Source organism: Microcaecilia unicolor, chromosome 9 (genome assembly GCF_901765095.1).
Source record: "Microcaecilia unicolor chromosome 9, aMicUni1.1, whole genome shotgun sequence".
Taxonomy (NCBI): domain Eukaryota; kingdom Metazoa; phylum Chordata; class Amphibia; order Gymnophiona; family Siphonopidae; genus Microcaecilia; species Microcaecilia unicolor.
Window position 1 is genome coordinate 188,121,341 of NC_044039.1, and position 19,720 is coordinate 188,141,060.

Genomic DNA, 19,720 nt, shown 5'->3' on the forward strand with positions numbered 1-19,720 from the left:
ATCAATTATGTACTTTACTACATTTACTACGTACATTGCTTTGGATGGTGATGAGATGCAGCACTGGGAATGCGGTTTATGATTACTTCACCTCCACCCCCGCCCCAAAAAAGAGGAACAAACAGGCATTAACTTTATGGAACAAACTCACCTCTGTGACATTGATGGATAGATGACTTTTGATGAGTAGAGACTGTTCAAAGCTACTAAATGAAACTTGCACAAGGTCAACTGTCTGTTTCTGGAAGTCTACATTAACTCTGTAAAATAATCAATCTTTAAGTCAACTGAACAGCTGGTAGCTGGCATCAGATATTTATCCAGTGAGGCAAAGGGATGTCGGTCAACACTAACATTACCTAAGACATTGGAGTACTCCACTAATGGTTCTTCAGGGCCTTAATGTGAGCATTTTATAAGCAAAATATTTGTTTTAAAGCAACTGCATAAAATGGAACCAATATATCAAACCAATGGTTAAAATGAAAATGTTACTTTAAGATAGCTTCTAGTGAATCCACTGATCAACAGCATTCTCCAAGGACAAGCAGGCTTACAGATTCTCACGAGTGGGTGACACCGACACGTTTCACCTGGTCCGGGACTTATGAATAGCATAAGTAGAGCTTTATGGAGCGCAAGACACGTTCCACAACGCATGACCGAGTGCCTTCTCACCCACCGTAAGAACGTGGTCACCTCAGTTCTTTTTCTACCACGGTGAGGAAAGAGTGTGTTTTTATCACCGTCTCTTCATTTTCGCTCGGTCCAAAGAGCTTTGCGTCTTTTAGTGAGTTTTCTTTTCATCCTTTATTGTGTTCCCATTTGTGGAACCCCTTTATTTTAATATTTTCCTTTAGTTTCTAGTTTATTTTGCCCAGATTTAAGTTTTCTCTCTTTTTTGTCATCATTCGGCCGGGATTTTCCCCTTCATTTTTGCCATACCTTGCCCGTTTTTCAGGCACCATTGCTTCATTTAATCTAGTCGAGGAAGTTTTTCCTTCCATGTCCACGAAGTTGCCCAGTGGCTTTAAAGCACTGTACCCACTGCAATCAGATGATCAATGGGAAAGACACCCATTCTTGGCGTCTTCAGTGTTTCGGGTCCGACCATAGCCCCACTAACTGTGTTCTCTGCCTTCGTATGAAGAAGAGGATCAAAGTTTCCAGAGAGGCTCAATGAGAGAAAACGTTTGGGGCTAAGTCCAGTTCCTCAATGTTGGCATTGAGGTCGGAGGCGTCGGCATCAACATCAAGCACTGCACAGGCATTGGGAGCATCAGTAAGCATGGCTGCTGCTGGACTCAAACACTGGGAGCAGTGAAGCATTGAGTGGGTCTCCACCTGCCTAGAAGGCCTCCTGCTGTGCAGGGCCCCTGGGACCATCCATTGTTGGAAGCAGTCCTAGCCCTTTCTCTGCCTATAGAGTGGAAAAGGTGCTTGAGGCTTTTTCCTCCAAAAATAAATTTACTCCTGAGCTGTGGGCTTACACAACTTGTCTCTCTGGTTTATACTAGGAAGTTATTCTTTAAAGTAGAGGCTGGTATCCTGTAATATATATTATTAGCTCACCATCCATTGTTGGACACAACCCCGAGGTGATATGTGGATTTGACATTGTCCTCATCAGCACCGAGGAGCCTCAATGACAAGCATTCGGGCGAAGGACAAGAAGGCATTACCACTGATCGCCCTTGACGCACGGTGCCGGGAGCTCCAGGGCATCAAAGGATTCGGCAAAAGAGAAGTGTCAGTGCCAGGAGGACTTCTCCCCCTCCATACAGCAGGTGCCGATGCATCGGTCTCCCAGCAGCCAAGTTCCAGCTCCTATATCGACCCTAGCGGTTCTGCAACCTGCTCCTGAGCAAGCACCCCCAGCCTTTATGGTGTTGGCTCTCGATGAGGGCATCCAAGCCTTACTCCTTGAGCTGCTGGATGGCCTTCTCCAATGGTGTGCATCGACATTGGGGGTGCCTGGGCCTACCCTGCCTACTGTTACTGCCCCGCTTGGCCATCAGCCTGTGGTGCAGCATCCAACACCAATTCTGCATGCAGCTCTAGTGTCGACTGCCACCCAAGCTGGCACTCCCTCAATGTCGGTGTAGGAAGCTTCGCCGGAGTCGAGGTGGGAACAGACTGCTCGAGGACATGGCTCCTCCACATCGAAGCAGGTTTGGTCTTAACATTCCCACCAGAAGGTATTGTCTAACACCAAAAAGGAGTGCTCATGGGATTCAGAGGAGGATCCAAGGTACTTTTTCTCAGATGAGTCCTATGAAATTCTCTCTGAACCCTCCCCTCCGGACAGCCTTTCATTCCCTTCTTTTCTCAATGAAATAGCGGATGGGCCAATGTGCTCAAGGTCCTGGACTACACGTATCTTCCTAGGGAGGCTGTGACTGTCCCTCTCCATGAGATACTCCAGGAAGTCCTCGTTAGGAATTGGGAGTCCCCTCTGTTGGTCCCAGTCATGTCCAAAAAGATTGATACCATGTACCGGATCCACAGTACTGGTTTTGATAAGCCTCAGTTGCCTCACAATTCCATGGTGGTGGAACCCACTCTCAAAAGAGCCAGGAGGTTCCAGGGATTATGCCTCGGCGCTCCCAGATAGAGAAGCTAGAATCCTGGATTCTTTAGGGAGAAAGATGTTCCAGGATTCAATGCTCATCTCCTGAATAGAATACTACCAACTCTTCATGAGCATCTACTTGCGAAACTCGGTTGTCAAACCTGGATGAAATGCTCCCTTCTGAGCAGGCCAAGTCACTTCGCCAGCTGGTCAAGCAGAAGGCGTGTCAAAAGTTCTTGGCCAGGGGCACTTACAACACTTTTGGCGTGGCATCCAGGATCTTTGCCCGGCGTATAGCAATGCGCAGACTCTCATGGCTACGTATTTCTGACCTGGAACATTCTCTTCAGCAGAGGTTGGTGGATGTCCAATGCTGGGGGATAACCTTTTTGGAGAGAAGGTTGAGGTCACAGACCAAATCAAAACACACAATGATACCATCTCTTCTCTCGCCCGCCGGGCGCCTTGTGCATCTACCTCCTCAGCTAAGAGGACGTTTGGCAAACCAAGGAATACCTAATACTATCAGAGGCGCAGGTACAATCCCTCAGCTTGCCAGCCTGCTCAGGCTCAACCCCAGCATGCTCGTTCACGTCCACAGGGTGCGCCAAAGGCTCCTGCTGCCCCCCACGCAAAGCAAGGGACGAGTTTTTGACTGGCTCCAGCAGAGCACAGTTGCAGTAAAAGTGTCTGTCCCAGACAACTTGCCGGGAGGAGGCTGAAGTTTTTCCATGAAAGGCGGTCCCTTATAACCTCCGACTGGTGTGTTCTTCAAATACTCAGTCTCAGATATGCACTCAATTGGTATCTAAAACCTCCAAATTGCCCAACGAGAGCTCATCTGTTCAGCTGTCAGCACAGGCAAGTACTTACAGAGGAACTCTCAGCCCCTCTGAAGGCCCATATGGTCAAGCCCATTCCACCATGGGAGGAAGGGCAGAGATTCTATTCCAGGTACTTCCTTGTGCAAAACAAAGAGGGAGGATGCGTCCCATCCTAGACCTAAGGACATTGAATAAATTCCTAGTCCGAGAAAAGTTCAGGATGGTTTCCCTGGGTACCCTTCTCCCAATGATTCAGAGAAATGATTGGCTATGCTCTCTAGACTTAAAGGATGCATATACTCACATCCCCATACTTCCAACCCACCGGAAGTATCTTCGATTTTGGCTGGGAACACATCACTTTCAGTATCGCATGTTGCTGTTTGGCCTCACGTCAGCCCCCAGGGTCTTCACCAAATGTCTAGCGGTAGTTGCAGCATCTTTACGCAGACTGGGAGTCCATGTGTTCCCGTATCTTGATGATTGGCTGGTAAAGTGGAGTGGAGGAGTAGCCTAGTGGTTAGTGCAGTGGACTTTGATCCTGGGGAACTGAGTTCGATTCCCACTGCAGCTCCTTGTGACTCTGGGCAAGTCACTTAACCCTCCATTGCCCCTGGTACAAAAATAACTACCTGAATATATGTAAATCGCTTTGAATGTAGTTGCGAAAACCTCAGAAAGGGGGTATATCAAGTCCCATTTCCCTTTCCCCTAAAGAGCACCTCTTTGGATGGTGCTCAGGAGTCCATGTGGATGACTAGTTGGGTGCTCGAGCTACTAGGGTTCGTTTTAAACTACCTCAAGTCCCATCTTTGCCCTGCCCAATGACTGGAGTTAATAGGAGCCCTGCTCAATACTCAGAAGGTTCGAGCCTTCCTTCCAGAGCCAAGAGCAGACAATACTGTCACATTCGCTTCCATGGTTTGAGCCTCTCATCAGGTCACATCTCGGCAGATGTTGAGATTGTTGGGCCACATGGCTTCCACAAGAGATCAGCTCAATGGGCCCTGGCTTCTCAGTAGTATCACGCCACGGGGGGCCTGGAAGATGTCATTCAAATGTCCCCAGAGCTTATAAGCTCACTTCAGTGATGGACCATTCTATGTAATTTGACTTTGGAACTTTCATTCCAAATTCCTCAGCCACAAACAGTGCTGATGATGGATGCATCTCTCCTGGGATTGGGTGGGGGGGGGGGGGGGGGGGGAGCTCATGCAGATGGGCTTCACACGCAAGGTGTTTGGTCCACCCAGGAAATGAATCTTCAGATGAATCTCCTGGAGCTCTGTGCGATCTGGAACGCTCTACAGACTTTCAGAGATCTGTTATCTCATCATATCGTGCTCATCCAAACAGACAATCAGGTTGCAATATATTACAACAACAAGCAGGGGGGCACCGAATCACACCCTCTGTGTCAAGAGGCCATCCGGATGTGGCATTGGGCTCGCCACCATGGCATGTTCCTTCAAGCCATTTATCTGGAAGGCAAAAACAATACTCTGGCTGACAGATTGAACAGGATAATGCAACCACACGAGTGGTCTCTCAATATGGCCATAGCCTGCAAGATCTTCCGAGAGTGGGTCACCCCCTTGGTAGATCTCTGTGCCACTCAGAACAACCACAAGGTCCCTCAGTTCTGTTCTAGGCTTCAGGCTTCTAGGCTTCAGGCCCATGAAAGACTAGCGTCTGATGCTTTCCTCCTCAACTGGGAGACAGGTCTTCCGTATGCATATCCTCCCGTACCTCTAGTGGGGAAAACTTTGTTGAAACTCAAGCAAAACCACGGAACCATGATTCTGATTGCACCGTACGCCGTGGCAGATATGGTTTCCTCTATTTCTGGAGTTATCCTCTGAAAAACCATGGAGATTGGACTTTTTCCGACCCTCATCACTCAGAACGAGGGGTCACTTCTACATCCCAACCTCCAGTCTCTGGCTCCCACAGCTTGGATGTCGAGAGCCAATAATTTCCTTCCTTGGGTCTTTTGGAGGGTGTCTCCTGGGTCTTGCTGGCTTCCAGGAAAGACTTCACACTAAGAGGTGCTATACTTTCAAATGGAGCTTTGCCCTCTGGTGTGACAGCAAGGCTCTAGATCCCCTTGCTTGCCCTACACAGACCCTGCTTGAATACCTTCTATATCTTTCCGAGTCTGGTCTCAAGACCAACTACATAAGGGTTCACCTTAGTGCAATTAGTGCTTATCATCAACATATAGAAGGTAAGCCCATCTCTGGACAGCCTTTAGTTATTCACTTCATTAGAGGTTTGCTTTTGTAAAAGTCTCCTGTCAAACCTCCACCAGTGTCATAGGATTTCAACGTCGTTCTCACCCAGCTAATGAAAGCTCCTTTTTAGCCACTGAATTCCTGCCATCTGAAGTACTTGACCTGGAAGGTCATTTTCTTGGTGGCTGTTACTTCAGCTCGTAGAGTCAGTGAGCTTCATGCCTTAGTAGTGGATGCACCTTATGCTAAGTTTCATCACAACAGAGTAGTCCTCCGCATGCACCCTAAGTTCCTGCCGAAAGTGCTGTCAGAGTTCCATCTGAACCAGTCAATTGTCTTGCCAACATTCTTTCCCTGACCTCATGTCATCCTGGCAAAGCACCTTGCACACCTTTGAATGTAAGAGCGCATTTGCCTACTACATGGAGCAGATCAGGCCCCACAGACGGTCCACCCAACTTTTTACTTCTTTGGATGCGAACAGGATGCGTTCACCACTGGGAAACGCACAATCTCTAATTGGCTGGCAGATTGCATTTCCTTCACTTATGCCCAGGCTGGGCTGGCCCTAGAGGATCATGTCATGGCTCACAATGAGGCATATTTTCAAAGCAGTTTGGGAGGCTAAGTTCCATAGGTTTCTATGGAACTTTGGGAGGCTAAGTGCTTTGAAAATGAGCCTCAATGTCAGAGCCATGGCTGCATCTGTAGACCACTTGAGGTCAGCCTCAACTGAAGAAATTTGCAAGGCTGCGATGTGGTTTTCAGTCCACACATTCACATCATACTACTGCCTTGAGCAGGATACCCAATGCGATAGTCCTTCTGGGCAAACAGTGCTGCAGAATCTGTTTGGGGTCTTGAATCCAACTCCACCTTCCTAGGCCCGTTTTATTCTGTTCTAGGCTGCACTCTAGATCGTATATAATTTCAGGTTAATCTCTAATATGTTCTCACAGTTGCAAGGCCCAATTCACCAATGTTTGTTGTTTTTGGTGAGCCTGGATGCTATGGAATTCCCACTTGTGATAATCTATAAGCCTGCTTTATCCTCGGAGAAGTGAAGTACTTACCTGTATGTCATGTCCCCTACCTCACACAAGCGGCGTCCTCGGGCTGCGCGGGGTCCTGTCGACACGCACACTTGACTGGCACAGCCCTGAGCCATGTGTGTGTAGTTCTTCTCTGGCTACAGGCTCCTTGATTGCTTGCTTCCATGCACCTGGGTCTGCTCTCTCTCTCTGCCTGGCTTCCCTTGCTTCTCTCCTATTGGTCTTCCAGTTCCTCCTTCCCCTGCTCTTGTTCTATGGCCATGCTCCTTTTTCTGCCGGTCCCTGCTGATGTCAGACTCCAGCACTTTATCAGCTGAGCTCTTCCTGGACTCCATGCTTCGGCTTCTACTTTGGTAGGTGTTACTTGCTCAGTAGTTTGCTTCTTCTCTACTTTGTCCCTCGTTGCTGACTTTGCTGTACCTGGATTACTCTATTGCCGGCTGCCTGCCTAATGACTTTGCCTGTACCTGGATTACTCTCTTGACCGACTGCCTGCCTATTGACTTTATCTGTGCCTGGATTACACTCTTGCCTGCTGCTACTGACTTTGCCTGTACCTGGATTACTCTCTTGACCGGCTGCCTGCCTACTGACTTTACCTGTGCCTGGATTACTCTCTTGCCTGCTGCCTGCCTACTGACTTTTCCTGTACCTGGATTACTCTCTTGACCTGCTGCCTGCCTGGCCGATACGTTCACCACCCCGTTTTCAGCTCCATATTTTAAATCCACAGGCCGCCAGCACCTAGGGGTTCAACCTCTGGGGAACGGTGGTCAGCGCAGGTGAAACCCGGGGTTGTCTGGCCGCCAAGCAGAACCTGGTCCAAGTATCAGGCTCAGCAGCACTTTACTTGGTACAAGAACTCACACGTCTGACACTGTAGCAGGTATCCTCCAAGGACAGCAACCTTATATTCTCACAATCCCTCCCCACTTCCCCTTGGAATTGTCTTTCTTATTTTTATTTTTTTTTGCTGTAGTATAAAACTGAGGAGACCACACTCTCGCAGCGGGCAGGAAGGCAACCAAGCATGCATGGTGGAGCATGTCTCTCGCTCCACAAAGCTCTACTTATGCTATTCATGAGTCCTGGACCGGGTGACACGGTCGGCATCACCCACTTGTTAGAATATAAAGCCTGCTGTCCTTGGAGAATACCTGCTACCATAAGTATCTTTCTTTTACTCACTAATTGAAGACAATAGAGAGTGACTGTCACTGAAGCAGCAAACTCGGGTATGGTGAGAATACACCAATGAAGATTATCAAACTGTCTCCATCAAGATCAGTTCTGCAGATGCTACTCATTCACAAACTTTGCATTCATTTTCGAAGAGCAAGTACATGTTTATTTTTGAAAACTGGCATTGGTACTTCAACTGAAAATAATATCACACGTAGACTTGAAAATGCAATTAGCATGCACTGTTTTCTTCTTCTGACCCCCTCTGGAAACATGTCCTCTTAATGCAGCTAGAAGCATGCTTGCTGTGAAACCATGTACACACTTTTAGTCTTATACAGAGGAAGCAATTTTCAGACAGCTAACATAGATAAATCACTTTGAAAATTGCCCCGAGAACTGAATTTAACAAGGCACTCATTTAATGCCCTTTTTACAAAGGCAACGGAAAGGCCCTATCTGCTATCAAACAGGCTCTCAGAACAAATGCAAATGTGTTTGTGTGTTTATAAAAATACATGCATACATTGCAACTCTATCCCTGCTCTGCCCAAACTAGGCCCCAGGAATGCCTACACATGATCTTGATAAAATGTGTGTAATTGCAGCTGTCCAATTTTAGCCCTTTTCCGTGTGTACATTGGGAAAAGCTGTATATACCTCGTCTGTCTTAGTAAAGAAATCTTCTTTTCTTCAATCTTCCCTTCAATTTCATCTGCAGAATTAACATGCAGTTCAAGGGGAAGCCTCAGCTGAGTCATCTTAAGCGCCATATACACTGCAGGTAGCGTTTTAAACCGTTCTGTGGGATTCCTTGAAAACTCCACAAAGGCTCTGTCCAAGAATGGGATACAAGAAAGTGAATCAGTATTTCAAGCTACTACATACATCAAAGGAAAGCCACCCTACCTATACACAAAGAAGAAATTAGGTCTCAAATTCTTTTCCTTCAGTCTTTCCAGTTCAGTCCTGATGAGCAGACATATGCTCTCCTACCAGCAAATTGGAAACTGAGACTACTGAATGTGTAACGTCATCCTTTTAAGGGTTCTGTGCAGCCTGAGTCAGCCAGTATTTCTACAGACCAAGAAAATGGTAGAACTCAAATAAATCCCTACAAACCCAAGGAAGAACAACCAAGAGCTGACTTATTTTGTACTGAACTTACAGACGACAACATTTCTTTGTCTCCCCCCCCCCCCCCCCCCCCCCACACACTTTTTTTTTTAATAATCTGGAATCAGGTAACCAATTCTGTAATATATACCATAAAGCGAACGCTACATACCTGTAGAAGGTATTCTCCGAGGACAGCAGGCTGATTGTTCTCACTGATGGGTGACGTCCACGGCAGCCCCCTCCAATCGGAAACTTCACTAGCAAAGGCCTTTGCTAGTCCTCGCGCGCCCATGCGCACCACGCATGCGCAGCCGTCTTCCCGCCCGAACCGGCTCGTGTTCGTCAGTCCCATATGTAGCAAAAACAAAGGCAAGGGAAGACACAACTCCAAAGGGGAGGCGGGCGGGTTTGTGAGAACAATCAGCCTGCTGTCCTCGGAGAATACCTTCTACAGGTATGTAGCATTCGCTTTCTCCGAGGACAAGCAGGCTGCTTGTTCTCACTGATGGGGTATCCCTAGCCCTCAGGCTCACTCAAAACAACAACCATGGTCAATTGGGCCTCGCAACGGCGAGGACATAACTGAGATTGACCTAAAAAATTTACCAACTAACTGAGAGTGCAGCCTGGAACAGAACAAACAGGGCCCTCGGGGGGTGGAGTTGGATCCTAAAGCCCAACAGGTTCTGAAGAACTGACTGCCCGAACCGACTGTCGCGTCGGGTATCCTGCTGCAGGCAGTAATGAGATGTGAATGTGTGGACAGATGACCACGTCGCAGCTTTGCAAATCTCTTCAATGGTGGCTGAATTCAAGTGGGCTACCGACGCAGCCATGGCTCTAACATTATGAGCCGTGACATGACCCTCAAGAGCCAGCCCAGCCTGGGCGTAAGTGAAGGAAATGCAATCTGCTAGCCAATTGGATATGGTGCGTTTCCCCACAGCCACTCCCCTCCTATTGGGATCAAAAGAAACAAACAATTGGGCGGACTGTCTGTTGGGCTGTGTCCGCTCCAGATAGAAGGCCAATGCTCTCTTGCAGTCCAATGTGTAAAGCTGACGTTCAGCAGGGCAGGAATGGGGACGGGGAAAGAATGTTGGCAAGACAATTGACTGGTTCAGATGGAACTCCAACACAACCTTCGGCAGGAACTTTGGGTGAGTGCGGAGGACTACTCTGTTATGATGAAATTTGGTGTAAGGGGCCTGGGCTACCAGGGCCTGAAGCTCACTGACTCTACGAGCTGAAGTAACTGCCACCAAGAAAATGACCTTCCAGGTCAAGTACTTCAGATGGCAGGAATTCAGTGGCTCGAAAGGAGGTTTCATCAGCTGGGTGAGAACGACATTGAGATCCCATGACACTGTAGGAGGCTTGACAGGGGGCTTTGACAAAAGCAAACCTCTCATGAAGCGAACAACTAAAGGCTGTCCCGAGATCGGCTTACCTTCCACACGGTAATGGTATGCACTGATTGCACTAAGGTGAACCCTTACAGAGTTGGTCTTGAGACCAGACTCAGAAAAGTGCAGAAGGTATTCAAGCAGGGTCTGTGTAGGACAAGAGCGAGGATCTAGGGCCTTGCTGTCACACCAGGCGGCAAACCTCCTCCATAGAAAGAAGTAACTCCTCTTAGTGGAATCTTTCCTGGAAGCAAGCAAAATGCGGGAGACACCCTCTGACAGACCCAAAGAGGCAAAGTCTACGCTCTCAACATCCAGGCCGTGAGAGCCAGAGACCGGAGGTTGGGATGCAGAAGCGCCCCTTCGTCCTGCGTGATGAGGGTCGGAAAACACTCCAATCTCCACGGTTCTTCGGAGGACAACTCCAGAAGAAGAGGGAACCAGATCTGACGCGGCCAAAAGGGAGCAATCAGAATCATGGTGCCTCGGTCTTGCTTGAGTTTCAACAAAGTCTTCCCCACCAGAGGTATGGGAAGATAAGCATACAGCAGACCCTCCCCCCAGTCCAAGAGGAAGGCATCCGATGCCAGTCTGCCGTGGGCCTGAAGCCTGGAACAGAACTGAGGGACTTTGTGGTTGGCTCGAGATGCGAAGAGATCTACCAAGGGGGTGCCCCACACCTGGAAGATCTGCCGCACTACACGGGAATTGAGCGACCACTCGTGAGGTTGCATAATCCTGCTCAACCTGTCGGCCAGACTGTTGTTTACGCCTGCCAGATATGTGGCTTGGAGCACCATGCCGTGACGGCGAGCCCAGAGCCACATGCTGACGGCTTCCTGACACAGGGGGCGAGATCCGGTGCCCCCCTGCTTGTTGACGTAGTACATGGCAACCTGGTTGTCTGTCTGAATTTGGACAATTTGGTGGGACAGCCGATCTCTGAAGCCTTCAGAGCGTTCCAGATCGCTCGCAACTCCAGAAGATTGATCTGCAGATCGCGTTCCTGGAGGGACCAGCTTCCTTGGGTGTGAAGCCCATTGACATGAGCTCCCCATCCCAGGAGAGACGCATCCGTGGTCAGCACTTTTTTGTGGCTGAGGAATTTGGAAAGGACGTCCCAGAGTCAAATTGGACCAAATCGTCCACCAATACAGGGATTGAGAAAACTCGTGGACAGGTGGATCACGTCTTCTAGATCCCCAGCAGCCTGAAACCACTGGGAAGCTAGGGTCCATTGAGCAGATCTCATGTGAAGGCGGGCCATGGGAGTCACATGAACTGTGGAGGCCATGTGGCCCAGCAATCTCAACATCTGCCGAGCTGTGATCTGCTGGGACGCTCGCACCGCGAGACGAGGGACAACAAGTTGTTGGCTCTCGTCTCTGGGAGATAGGCGCGAGCCGTCCGAGAATCCAGCAGAGCTCCTATGAATTCGAGTTTCTGCACTGGTAGAAGATGGGACTTTGGATAATTTATCACAAACCCCAGTAGCTCCAGAATGCGAATAGTCATCTGCATGGACTGCAGGGCTCCTGCCTCGGATGTGTTCTTCACCAGCCAATCGTCGAGATATGGGAACACGTGCACCCCCAGTCTGCGAAGTGCCGCTGCTACCACAGCCAAGCACTTTGTGAACACCCTGGGTGCAGAGGCGAGCCCAAAGTGTAGCACACAGTACTGGAAGTGACGTGTGCCCAGCTGAAATCGCAGATACTGTCTGTGAGCTGGCAGTATCGGGATGTGTGTGTAGGCATCCTTCAAGTCCAGAGAGCATAGCCAATCGTTTTGCTGAATCATGGGTAGGAGGGTGCCCAGGGAAAGCATCCTGAACTTTTCTCTGACCAGATATTTGTTCAGGGCCCTTAGGTCTAGGATGGGACGCATCCCCCCTGTTTTCTTTTCCACAAGGAAGTACCTGGAATAGAATCCCAGCCCTTCTTGCCCGGATGGCACGGGGCTCGACCGCTTTGGCGCTGAGAAGGGCGGAGAGTTCCTCTGCAAGTACCTGCTTGTGCTGGAAGCTGTAAGACTGAGCTCCAAATTGAGGGTGTATCCTTGCCGGACTATTTGGAGAACCCACTGATCGGAGGTTATGAGAGGCCACCTTTGGTGAAAAGCTTTCAACCTCCCTCCGACTGGGAGGTCGCCCGGCACTGATACTTTGATGTCGGCTATGCTCTGCTGGAGCCAGTCAAAAGCTCGTCCCTTGCTTTTGCTGGGGAGCCGAGGGGCCTTGCTGAGGCACACGCTGTGTCTGCAACCGTGCCCGACTCGACTCTGTGGAGCCACGTCCACGATGGGGGCGTCGAGAGGTAGACTCCCTCACCCGCATCGGCGAAGCTCCCTCCGCCGACGTAGTCGGGGAGCCTTCCTGGGAGGCGGTGGCAGCCGGTACCGCACGCGGCACCGACGCCGGAGACCTCACCTCGGGCGATGGACCAGCCGGCGCCTCGCTCGACGGTACCAGTGGCGCAAGCACCGGCGGTACCGGAGGGGTAGGGGCGCAACAGCTCCCCCAGAATCTCTGGGAGAACGGCCCGGAGGCTCTCGTTTAGAGCGGCTGCAGAGAAAGGCATGGAGGTCGATGCAGGCGTCGACGTCAGAACCTGTTCCGGGCGTGGAGGCTGTTCCGGGCTGTCCAGAGTGGAGCGCATCGACACCTCTTGGACAGAGGGTGAGCGGTCCTCTCGGTGCCGATGCCTACTGGGTGCCGACTCCCTCGGCGACCCAGAACTCTCGGTGCCGACACGGGAAGGAGACCGGTGACGATGCTTCTTCGACTTCTTGGACCGAAGCATGTCACCGGAGCTTCCCGGCACCGACGAGGAGGACGTGGAATCCAGCCGTCGCTTCCTCGGGGCCAAGGCCGAAGGAGGTCGGTCTCGGGGGGGCTGTACTGCAGGAGCCCTCAGGGTAGGGGGAGACCCACCCGAAGGCTCACCGCCACCAGCAGGGGAATGGACAGCCCTCACTTGCACTCCAGACGAAGCACCACCGTCCGACGACATCAGCAGACGAGGTCCCGGTACCACCGACGTCGATGCAGCTGTCCGATGTCTCAGCGCCAATGCAGAGGGCCGATGCCTCGATGCACTCGATGCACTGGCGGCCGAGGAAGAAGGTCTGGACGCTGAAGACGTCGATGCACTCGATACCCCCGGTGCCGATGCCGACGAAGAGCCCGAGAACAAAACGTTCCACTGGGCCAATCTCGCTACCTGAGTCCGCCTTTGTAAAAGGGAACACAGACTACAGGCCTGCGGGCGATGCTCAGGCCCCAAGCACTGAAGACACGACGCGTGCCTGTCAGTGAGCGAGATGATCCGAGCGCACTGGGTGCACTTCTTGAAGCCGCTGGAAGACTTCGATGTCATGGGCGGAAAAATCACGCCGGCGAAATCAAAAGACGAAATGGCGGAAGAGCACCAGAAAAAACAAGGGGAAGAAAACTTCGACCCGAGGCCTAAAGGCGGCCTACCCCGACGACGAAAGAAAACTTACCGGGGCGAAAAAGCTTGAAATATCGGGGGGAAAAAGAGACGAAGAGTCTCCTTCCACACACAGGATGTTTTTTTTTTGTTTTTTTTTAACAAGCGAAAAGGACGCGCGAGGTCGACTTTGCGGGGCACGACACGGCGAAAACACGACCGTACCGAGCGCGGACAAAAGAAGACTGACGAACACGAGCCGGTTCGGGCGGGAAGACGGCCGCGCATGCGCGGTGCGAGGACTAGCAAAGGCCTTTGCTAGTGAAGTTTCCGATTGGAGGGGGCTGCCGTGGACGTCACCCATCAGTGAGAACAAGCAGCCTGCTTGTCCTCGGAGAATCTCTAGAATAGACTGGCACCCAAAGAGTGGGGTTGGGACTGTTCTGGAGAGACTCATGGAAAAAAATTAGCAGACAAGATCTAATTTCTGCTTCCTCATCATCTCTAGTCCTGATGAGTGGGAAGTACCAAAGCAGTACTCAGTGAGGGTGGGATACTAACAAGCTAGTCATCAACACCTTTGCGCCAAATGCTGCATCCTGTCATGTCTGCACATCCAATCTGTAATGCTCTGTAAAGGAACGCAATGTTGACCAACTTGAGGCTCTGCATATCTCCAGTGTTGAAATTAAGCAACATTCTGCTCACAATGAAGTCTGGGCTCGTCACATGGGCCTTCCGCACATCCATCACCAGGCTTCCATTCAACAGATAAGCCGAGGCAATGGTCTCCTTGATCAATGACCACCGTAACATTTGAAGCTGCCTCACCTCTATCCCGGGATCCAAACAACACAAAGACCCTGTGAGGATGAAGGCTGCTAATTAACACCTACCAAATATGTAACCCCAGCGTCATCAACAATCCATCTTGGTCTCACCTTGAGGATCCATAGAAGCATGAGATGGACTGGGATCCATAATCAATCTCAGTTTCAGGCATAGGCCAGGCCCAGAGCTACCTCCAGTAGGCTGGAGAGGCATCATACCCACAGTTATGTCTAGGAACTCAAATAATCCACACCACACCAGAGACAATGTAACAAACTGCTGGCTTTACTAAATAGACAAGAAATAACAACAGGTTCCAGGAACGCTCACAAGAGGGCTTAACTTTGTACATATTTATAACCCAATTTCTCAGATGTTGTTGTTGCTGGCTCTTGTTATTAATACTCTGCTCAGTCCAACATTCTGTTTACACTTTCACAAAGTCCCTTCCCTGACCTCAAAGGCTTCCTTGTCTGTCATCTTTGGACCATCTTATCCCTTATTAAGGGGAGTGGGGGTGGGAGGCGTAAGCCATCCTTCTCATTCTTTCCACCAGTACAGGGATCTCCCATCTCCTGCTCCCGATCCTGGGTGTCTCCTCCCTCCGGAATCTCATCACCATTACAGCCCCTTCCTTTGTGGGTGAGGGACTTTTTCCCTCTTCATCTTTGAAACACAAGTCCAATTCACATTCTCTCCTTTATTTCCTCTCTCCTTGAGGTCGGGGATCCTACCTTGCTCCCCTGGGTCTTGAGGGGATGCCAAGAACCAAAGACCCTTATTTCACTCCTAAATCCATTAAACTTCCCTCAATTTCCACCCTCCCCTACAGAGAGTGGGCAGATCCCAGTTCTTTGCTTCAGCTCTCACCAACAACCCATGACCTTGCTGTGAACCCTCTTGCCACTCACACCAGGCTAGTAACCCTCGGGGAATTTCCACACCTGAATACCCACAGGGGAAATTCCCCCAAGGTTACAAACACTTAAAACTACTACTTATCATTTCTATAGCGCTACTAGACATACACAGTGTTGTACACTTGAACATGAAGAGACAGTCCTTGCTTGACAGAGCTTACAATCTAATCAGGGCACATAAACAGGACAAATAAGGGGATAAGGGAATTACTAAGGTGGGAATGATAAAACAAACATGTGTACTGAATAAGTAAATAGGGGTTATGAGTTAAATGCAGGGTCAAAAAGGTAAGCTTTCATCCTAGATTTGAAGACGGCCAGAGATGGAGCTTGACGTACTGGCCCAGGAAGTCTATTCCAGGCATATGGTGCAGCATGATAAAAGGAATGGAGTCTGGAGTTAGCACTGGAGGAGAAGAGTACTGATAAGAGATTTACCTAATGAACGGAGTTCCAGGGGAGAAGTGTAGGGAGAGATAAGAATGGAGAGGTACTGAGAAGCTGCAGACTGAATTCACTTGCAAGTCAATAGAAGAGTTTGAACAGTATGCGGAAACGGATAGGGAGCCAATGAAGTAACTTGAGGAGAGGGCTAATATGAGCATAGTGACACTGGCAGAACGTAAGTCGGGCAGCAGAATTTTGAACAGATTGAAGGAGAGAGATGACTTAGTGGGAGACCTGTGAGAAGTTGCAAAAGTCTAAGCAAGAGGTGATAAGAATGTGGATAAGGTTTTTGGTAGTGTGCTCAGAAAGGAAAAGACGATTATTATAGAGAAAGAAACAACAGATTTTAGCAGTCTGTTGAATATATGCAGAGAGAGATAGAAGACACCAAGGTTGCAAGCTGATGAGACAGGGAGGATGAGAGTGTTACACACAGAAACAGAAAATGGGGGAAGAGGAGAGGTTGGTTTAGGGGGAAAGATAAGAAGCACAGTCTTGGTCATGTTCAGTTTCAGATGGTGATGAGACATCCAGGCAGCAATGCCAGACAGGCAGGCTGATACTTGGGCCTGGATTCCTGCTGAAATTTCTGGTGTGGAGAGGTAGATCTGGGCGTCATCAGCATAAAGATGATACTGAAAACACTTCAAAAATACAGTGGTCAGTTGAGCCGGCAATAGAAGGACTCATAAATTAGTTCCTCCCTAAACAGCAGAGAAGGAACAGATTATATGGGTAAGATATTGCTTACATAATGGGTTGGCTAAACATGAAACAACAATCTTATACAAAGATTAGGACATATCTTTATAAAGGAGAAATTAATCTAAGCAAAGATTATAGAAGTCTGAAATATATGTGATAAAGAAAAAATCTATTTCATAGTATGTTTAAACCTTTTTATTGGGTTTTCAACATACCAGACAAAAACAAGCGAACACAAACTTCAAATGCAAAAATTTCAATTACAGAAAGTCTCATGGATACACAACATTCCCTAATACCTCGTCTATCCTCAAAACTGACCCTTCCCAAGTGTTACCTCCTCCCTCCCCTTCCCCCGAGTATTCCTAACCAGATTATATTTCCAAATTGTCTAGTAATGCTGTCTGCACACGAGGTGCCATCGAGCTCAGAAAGGGTTTTATTACATAGTATTTGTCAACTAACATTTACAACTTGCCTGCTTAAGGTAAGCACAGTCTATGATTTCCTTTTCCAAAAGAAGACACCTATTTTAAATACTGATCAGTTTCAGATCTTCTTTACTTCTCTTATCAAAGGGCCCCTCTGTCAATACAGATAAAGGCGGCTGTGGTATATTATTTGCACATACAGGTCTTTTCTCTAAATTTTAAAGCATTTCTGTAATCACTGAGTAGTTGTGTCCGAAGAGTGTGCAGTAGTTATGACAATGTTCTTTGGTGTGACTGGGTTCTTTCCTATTCAGTTTTGGCAGTCTTTCTTTTTTTCCACATGGTTTTAACTATTTTTGATTTATTTGCTAAAAAAAGTGATTCATCGTGGAAATAAACAAACACAAAATGTTATTCTAACATTATCACATCCATATCTGTCAGATCTCCCAAACTCCTCTGTCCTCTGCAAGTAGGTGCACGCCGCCTATGCACACGCAAACGATACAAAGGATCCACGACTACCTCTTGAGCAAACAATGGAAGATGAACAGACTGATTAATGTGAAATGGGGAAACTACCTTGGGCAGAAAGGACAGCACCAGACAAAGAACCACCTTCTCCTGGAACATAAGAAACATCTCTTAACAGGAAAGAGCTGGCAACTCCAAAATCACCTAGCCAAGGTGACAGCCACCGAAAATACCACTTTCAAACTAAGATCCTTTAGCATTACCTTATGAAACAGCTCAAATGGTGCTTATACCAAGGATGACAAGACTAGATTCAAATCCCAGGGTGGGGAACAATTCGCCTGAACTGTGGTCTGAAATGCTCAACTCCCTTAAGAAAGAAAACAACATCTGGATAAAGAGCTAGAGCCCGGCCTTGCTCTATACTTCGGAAACATGCAATAACCTGCTCGAACCAGCTATCACGACCAGTATCCTGCTCAAGGCAGTAATAAGATGTGAATGTGTGGATAGATGATCATGTTGCAGCTTTACAAATCAACTCTATAGAGACTGACCTCAAGCAGGCTACCAATGTAGCCATGGCTCTGACATTATGAACCTTGACATTACCCTCCAGAGTCAGCCCAGCCTGGACATAAAGGAGATGCAATATGGTAGCCACTTAGAAAGTCTTATGCTCTACTATAATTCAATTTGATTTATCAAGTGCCTTTGATCTCATGGATTATTAAATCTTATTTGTTCTATTAGATAGCTTTGAAATAAGATGTGCCATGTTAAACTGGTTTAAGGCTTTCTCAATAGACGTTGTTACAGAGTTAAGATGCAGGGAGTTTTCTCTGATACCTGAGCCCCTGTTTGAGGGATACTGCAAGACTCACCCCTCTCACCAATACTGTTTAACCTTTTGTTACATTCTCTGTGGAAGGCACTTGAGAAATTGAAAATGTATTTGTTCATTTATGCAGATAATATTACAAAATTAATGCTGGTACTCAAAGAATATACTGAAATGTTACAATGAATTCAAAGGTGTGATGAAACCATTGACTGTTGGGCTAATGATTTTTGATTAAAACAACCAGGAAAAAAATATGGTTGGGTCCCTTTAAGGACATCATGAGAAAACACATTTTTACTATTGGAAATAAAAAGTTTTAAATCTGAATTTACATCTCAGATCCTAGAGATAGAGATGACAGTCAACTTACTATGGTTAATCAAATTAATAGGATAGTAAAAAATTCCTTTCTGTAATTAAGGAAGTTGAGATCTATTCAAAGATATTTTGAATTGTCCTCCTTCTGACTTGAGGTACAATCATGGTTACTTTCCAAAACAAACTATTGCAATATTGTTTACATGGGTTACACCAATTTATTAAAAAAAATTGCAAAAGGTCCAAATCAGGCGATCAGGATATTTTCTTTCAGACTGGATAAACCAGTTAGCATCATATTTTATAATCTACACTGGTTGACCATTATAGCGAGATCTTATTTGTTCCCGTTTTGTATTATTGTGATCTGCATGAAACTAAAGAGGATACTGCGGAATATAAGACCAAATACAATGTAATGCTTACTGGCCATCTGGTGAAGCTCTGCAGCCTACTCCTACAGTAGAGAATCCATAAGACTTGGTGTAATGCATAGCAAAGACTGCAAGTAAAGGCTCATGCAGAGCTGGTAGGACTGGATGTACGCAATAAGCATTGAGGCTTGAAAAGCTTTCCTCCCAAACAAGTCTAATGTCAGAGCCTATCTACCTAGGGAAGCTGAGGCATGTCTGGAGCTCCTAGTTCATTAAAGGGTGGATTCGACAACCAGAGTAGTAAGGCAGTTGAGCCCTCTCAAATCCGGGGCACTTCTGGATATGATACATATATGATATATATCCACCTTTTTAGGTGTGACCTGCAGTGAGAGGGGAGATTCCCAGTTCTTTGTCAGTGCATCTTTAAGGATAGGGTGCAATGGTACTGTGACCCCCTTCCTTAAGAGGTGAGTCATAGTCCAGAACAGAAACATCTCTGCTTTGGGCTCCTCCTCTGTATCCAACTTAAATGGGATGGCAGAAGCTATCTCCT

General features: G+C 48.0%; 1 protein-coding gene across 1 annotated transcript in view; it reads right to left on the reverse strand.

Annotated features, from left to right (window-relative positions):
* The window catches only part of TDRD9 (tudor domain containing 9), a 263,832-nt gene that overhangs the window by 62,757 nt on the left and 181,355 nt on the right, over positions 1-19,720 (reverse strand). The window contains exons 24-25 of the mRNA XM_030214425.1: positions 8,525-8,698; positions 152-260 (exon numbers count right to left, since the gene is read on the reverse strand). Coding sequence (XP_030070285.1) covers positions 152-260; positions 8,525-8,698 — 283 coding nt within the window. The remainder of the gene's footprint in view (positions 1-151; positions 261-8,524; positions 8,699-19,720) is intronic.